The sequence below is a fragment of the Physella acuta genome, unplaced genomic scaffold, assembly GCF_028476545.2.
Source record: "Physella acuta isolate Inbredline_101_S28 unplaced genomic scaffold, ASM2847654v3 ptg000082l, whole genome shotgun sequence".
NCBI classification, from domain to species: Eukaryota; Metazoa; Mollusca; class Gastropoda; family Physidae; genus Physella; species Physella acuta.
Window position 1 is genome coordinate 360,270 of NW_026731602.1, and position 6,186 is coordinate 366,455.

A 6,186-nucleotide genomic window follows, 5' to 3' on the forward strand; every position below is an offset into this window, starting at 1 on the left:
TATAAGTATTATATCTATATCCCCAGTTGCCATCCCCGTAGTTTTATATAAGAATATTCGAGAAAGTTTAGGGGAGATCACTTCCGGTTTATTTATTAGACCGGATCTCGAGTGAGCGGGGTTGTGTGTGTGTGGCGGGGGGGGGGGGCGTACTGTGGAGAGGGCATATACTCTATATCACAGAATCCTAAAATACATCCGTGAATGTGTGCGCGTGTGTGGGGGGATGGGCTCTACTGCTGTATTACAGTGTGGGTTACGCTTACAGAACAACTGATTACATTTGACCTAATTACTTATATGAGGTCAAGTTTCACTCAAATCGTAACACAAAGTGTAACAATATTCATTTTAAATTCGTGTGGAAAAAACAGTAGTGTTTGCTACTTACTTTATTTAAAACAATATAGTCTATATATACATAAACAAAACACTCAAATAAAAACACTAATGTTAAAATATAGTACAGAGAAAGTTCTATGAAACTAGTAACATACTCAGGTCAATAACAGCATGAACTGATTTACTTACGTTATACAGCATTCTATACATATATAGATCAACAAAATATACAAGTAACAAAGATACAAGATTATCACGTGGTATTGTAATCAATGTTTTGATTAATGACATTTAGAGCCACTCCTTTACATCATCTTGGAAGTGTTAATATGCCCTGTTACTATACCGTTCTGCCCTCAATGATGCCCCACCATTTGGGCATGACTGGCATCGAACATTATAGGGCAGCAAGTGGCGGGCATGATGCCCATACTTCGGCATTGTAGCGTGGTTGGGGGTGGGTGGTGCATCACCCCTGGGGATAAAACCGGTGGGTGGGGGCCGTGGTAGATGACAGGGTACAATCTGTTGGAAGAATCTCCGTGACTGAATGGAAACTTCTGGACGTCGGGTGGCCTGGGAAAACAGACCGGGATAGCACAGAAGGTTTGCCCGTCCCTAGTCCACTGCCCGTCCCTAGCCCACTGCCCGTCCGTAGCCCACTGCCCTCCCGCGGCCCACTGCCCGTGTACGTGGGGTACTTGGTGCTGAGGCGGTGAGAAATACGGCTCATCTGGGACATGACGGGGTAGGGTAGCCATGTCGTCATTGGACCTGATAGAATACACGTCATACGGCAGGGCAGAAATGACGTCACAAGGCTGGGCAGACATGACGTCACAAGGGTTGGCGTGCCGAGAAGGTGCAACAGCTGATGAACTGAAAATAAAACAAAAACGCTAAAGACGTGTTTTCTTGCTAGTTAAAGACTTGAGAAAAGGTAAACAGATCTTTAGGCCGTACCTAGCTAGTTAAAGACTTGACAAAAGGTAAACAGATCTTTAGGCCGTACCTAGCATGTATCCAGTAGTGTTGAGCAGGGGTCTGATGTTGACAGTTTCCATCTTGACCATACGCGTTTGTTTCTTGAAACTTGAAGTTTTCTGAAGGAGGTGGGATCGGTACAGCTTCTTGGGCGTGGTGAGGTGAAACCTGGGCGTGGTGAGGTGAAACCTGGGCGTGGTGAGGTGGAACTTGGGCGTGGTGAGGTGGAACTTGGGCGTGATGAGGTGGAACTTGGGCGTGGTGAGGTGGAACTTGGGCGTGGTGAGGTGGAACTTGGGCGTGGTGAGGTGGAACTTGGGCGTGGTGAGGTGGAACTTGGCCGTGGTGAGGTGGAACTTGGCCGTGGTGAGGTGGAACTTGGGCGTGGTGAGGTGGAATTTGGGCGTGGTGAGGTGGAACTTGGGCGTGGTGAGGTGGAACTTGGGCGTGGTGAGGTGGAACTTGGGCGTGGTGAGGTGGAACTTGGGCGTGGTACTGTTGTAGTGCGTGATTGTGATTGGCTGGGGGGAGGACATGACTGTACTGGTGGCTAAAGGTCGCCGGTTTGAACTGGCTGCAGTAAGCTTTGATGAGAGAGTTGAGTGGCGCCCCACTAGGGGCGGACTGTCCCCCCGAGGCTGTGAGGGTCTGGAGGGTGTTCCCGGTCCTACAAGTAAAGTCGCAGAAGCGAGCGAAGTCCGACAGACGATAGATGAATTTGTAGGCCGACTTGAGCAGGCAGAGTCTGGTTCTGTCCATAAGTCTCTCGTTTGGTTTGGTGGGCAACAGCTGCCCCAGCTCACTGAGGACTTGTTTTATGTCCAAGTTCCTTTTCCGCTCCTGTGGGCAAGGTTTGGTCAATACAGTGAGAAGGGTTTAAAAGACGACCCCCACACACTCGCCGACCCCCAACCACTCGCCGACCCCCATACACTCGCCGACCCCCATACACCCGCCAACCCCCATACACTCGCCGACCCCATACACTCGCCGACCCCCATACACTCGCCGACCCCCATACACTCGCCGACCCCCATACACTCGCCGACCCCCATACACTCGCCGACCCCCATACACTCGCCGACCCCCATACACCCGCCAACCCCCATACACTCGCCGACCCCCATACACTCGACGACCCCCATACACTCGCAGACCCCCATACACCCGCCAACCCCCATACACTCGCCAACCCCCATACACTCGCCGACCCCCATACACCCGCCAACCCCCATGTCAACCTATTGAGTGCACAGATTGTCCTAGTAACAGCCTAGAGCACCAACATACCCGGATGTTGAGAATCAGCCTCTGTCTTGATTGGATCTTGCACTTCCTGTATCTCCAAGGTCCTGTGGATCTCTGGTTATCTGACTCTGTGGGTGACTGGTCCTCTGTGGGTGTGGCTGTCTGGTTATCTGTGGCTGTGGGTGACTGGTCATCTGTGGGTGTGGCTGTCTGGTCATCTGTGGGTGTGGCTGTCTGGTCATCTGTGGGTGACTGGTCATCTGTGGCTGTGGCTGTCTGGTCATCTGTGGGTGTGGCTGTCTGGTCATCTGTGGGTGACTGGTCATCTGATTCTGAGGCTGTGGGAGTCTGGTGAGCTGTGTCTTGAGATAACATTACAGACTTCTCCTTCAGCTGTCCGTTCAGTCAACTTGCGAATGGGTCCTGTAGGAAAGTATGTTCTATTGAGACAGTTAACACTACTGGGTCCTGTAGGAAAGTGTTTTAGTGAGACTTATTTAACATTATACGCTTGCTACTGTAGGAAATGTTTGTCGGATTTAGTTAGCCCTAGGACTTTTCCTAATGTGAATGGTAAACAGAGTTTCTTCCAAGCATCTCCCCCCCCCCTCGCCACGCCAATGAAAATCTACCGCCCCCACGAACAAACTGGAATTTAAATAGAAAATATATACTTTTTTGTCTATCCGTCCGTCCCCCCTCCGCGGAAATTTTAGTCCGCCCTGCTCCCTACCCCGAAAATTTAGAGTTCCCCCTTCCCCTCGCCCCGAGAAAAACACTGATGGTAAAAATTATAGGACGTGTTAAATGTAATACTGACTGTATAGTCAATGCGCGTGCCGCCCAATGCGCGTGCCGCCCAATGCGCGTACCGCTCAATGTGCGTACCACCCAATGTACTACTAAATATGTGCCGATGAATTTGTACCACTGAATGTGTGTCGATGAATTTGTACCACTGAATGTGTGTCGATGAATTTGTACCACTGAATGTGTACTATTACTTAATATAGAATTGAATAGGTCTGAATGGAGTAGGGTAAAAATACAACAAATCTAGTTTAGTTGAACCGATTTTTTTATCAACTGGACCACACAACCACTTTGTTTATGAATATATTAGTCAACTCTACTTCATCTGTGCTTCTAGACACTTACTACCCTATCTTTGTTTGATGAAAAAAAAATGTTTTCCCAAAATGAATAAGTTTAGGATGAAGCAACAATCAGCTATAACTAATTTGACTGTTCCACTAATCTCAGTCTTCTATAGCCCAACTATATGTAGGCCATTGTAGGCCTTATAACGGTAAACGGAAAAAAAGTCACAGGAAAAAAAAACACAGAAAAAAAGTCACAGTTTTTGCTAGGAAAAAAAGTCACAGAAAAAAAGTCACAATTGAAAAATTTTATCGGAAAAAAAGTCACAGAAATAAAGTCACAGAAAAAAAGTCACACAAATCTTTTTAGAAATCTTTTGATTTATTTGTTAAGAATTGTAAAATTTTGTATGTTATTTTTGTGGGTTATATTTTTTGATAGCATAAATTATTTATAGACGTTAAAAGTATTATGATTTATAAAAATTGTAAGTAAAAATACTCTAAGATAATTTACACAACAATCTTAACTTTTGTTACGTATTTAGTTACATACGCGGTAGAAAAGTTAACTATAAAAGAAATTTAGGCACATCATTGTGTTTTGCATAGGTTTTGCCGTAGGCTATTCTATGGTCGGCCTCTCCTCAGTCGGCATTGTCCGAACATATTTTGTGTTGTTGACGTTTTGTGTCAATGACAGCCTTTGAACCTTGTCGGCTCTCTGTTTTGATCCTAAGTTTTGTTAAGTAATGAGCGTGATAAATGTGGGCAGTAAAGGTGGTTGAACTAAGCATAACTATTGTTGCGATGAGTTGAGGGCAGTAATTCAGATGACCTTACCATTTCACGGTAATTTAGTTTAAAAAAAAACACGATGAAAACCGTGGACATTCTATTAAATGCTATAAATATTATGTTTAACATAATTACAATCTACATAATTCATACTAAATATTTTTAGATGAATTATAAAAATTACTATACGTATACAACCTACACACATTACATTTAATTAATCTTAAGTTAATTTGCACTCTCTGAATATTTAATACATAAAAGTATTAACAAATCCCATGCAAATATATATTTGTGACTTTTTCCTGTGACTTTTTTTCCTGTGACTTTTTTTTCCTGTGACTTTTTTTCTGTGTTTTTTTTTCCTGTGTTTTTTTTTTCCTGTGACTTTTTTTCCTACTATCCTTATAACACGGCCACTAAACTCAGGTATGTTCATCAAAAACATTGATATAATCCAACACTATAACACTAAACTCAGGTATGTTCATCAAAAACATTGATATAATCCAACACTATAACACTAAACTCAGGTATGTTCATCAAAAACATTGATATAATCCAACACTATTTATAACACTAAACTCAGGTGTGTTCATCAAAAACATTGATATAATCCAACACTATAACACTAAACTCAGGTATGTTCATCAAAAACATTGATATAATCCAACACTATTTATAATACTAAACTCAGGTGTGTTCATCAAAAACATTGATATAATTCAACACTATAACACTAAACTCAGGTATGTTCATCAAAAACATTGATATAATCCAACACTATTTATAACACTAAACTCAGGTATGTTCATTAAAAACATTGATATAATCCAACACTATTTATAACACTAAACTCAGGTATGTTCATCAAAAACATTGATATAATCCAACACTATTTATAACACTAAACTCAGGTATGTTCATTAAAAACATTGATATAATCCAACACTATTTATAACACTAAACTCAGGTATGTTCATCAAAAACATGTATGTAACCCAACACTCTTTATAAACTCGGGTGTAAATTCAGTTAAAAAATAGTGATATAACCCATCCATTCATTGGATGGCTTCACACACAGTAACATACCTGGTAATGCCTAGTTTGGTAAGGTCCTACTCAAGATGTTTGATAAGGTCCTCTTTGAAACTTTTGGTATGGTCCTGCTTAAAACATTTTGTAAGGTCCCTATGCAATAGGCAGAATTATTTGAAACTTGACGGTGTAGATTTACTTTCTCAAATGTTAAAACTTGTCAAATGTTAAAACTTGTCAAGTGCTGAAACTGGACGGTGTAGATTTAGTTTGTCAAAAGTTAAAAATTGTCAAATGCTGAAACTTGACGGTATAGATTTAGTTTGTCAAAAGTTAGGTCCCGTCACCTGGAATTAAAAACACCTTGTTTGATTTCAGAAGAGAAGAATTTGTGTCGTCTTCTGTGGTGTGTTGTGTGTGTGTATGAATTCACTTTCCCCGTGGAGAGCCGTGTGAACACAAGGTAACCCAATACTTAAACTACACACATGTGCCATTGTTTAAAAAATATTTTTGTAAGTTTTCAAAACTTCAAATAGATGCTAAAATTGAACCAGCTAATACGGAGTCAACGACGCGAGTCTTAAACCTAATCTAAAGCCTCATCCTAGTCCTAAATCTAATCCTAAAGTTGTATTCGTTTTGTATTCATAGATTCGCCACACTAACCCGCC

At 42.2% G+C, this 6,186-nt stretch overlaps 1 protein-coding gene across 1 annotated transcript; it reads right to left on the reverse strand.

The window, feature by feature from the left end:
* Window positions 1-372: 372 nt before the first annotated feature.
* Window positions 373-5,910, reverse strand: LOC131957824 (uncharacterized). The gene is made up of 4 exons (XM_059322627.1): window positions 5,567-5,910; window positions 2,617-2,997; window positions 1,355-2,166; window positions 373-1,221 (listed from the first exon to the last, which is right to left on the reverse strand). The coding sequence occupies exons 2-4, from the start codon at window positions 2,947-2,949 to the stop codon at window positions 699-701; spliced, it is 1,668 nt and encodes a 555-aa protein (XP_059178610.1). The 5' UTR covers window positions 2,950-2,997; window positions 5,567-5,910; the 3' UTR covers window positions 373-698.
* Between the last annotated feature and the right edge of the window lie 276 nt (window positions 5,911-6,186).

Coding starts and splice junctions, on each gene's coding strand:
- LOC131957824 (XM_059322627.1), bottom strand. CDS start 2,949: ATGTTATCTCAAGACACAGCTCACCAGACTCCCACAGCCTCAGAATCA. Junction 2,167..2,616: donor GGCTGATTCTCAACATCCGG/GTATGTTGGTGC, acceptor CCTTGCCCACAG/GAGCGGAAAAGGAACTTGGA. Junction 1,222..1,354: donor CACTACTGGATACATGCTAG/GTACGGCCTAAA, acceptor TTTTATTTTCAG/TTCATCAGCTGTTGCACCTT.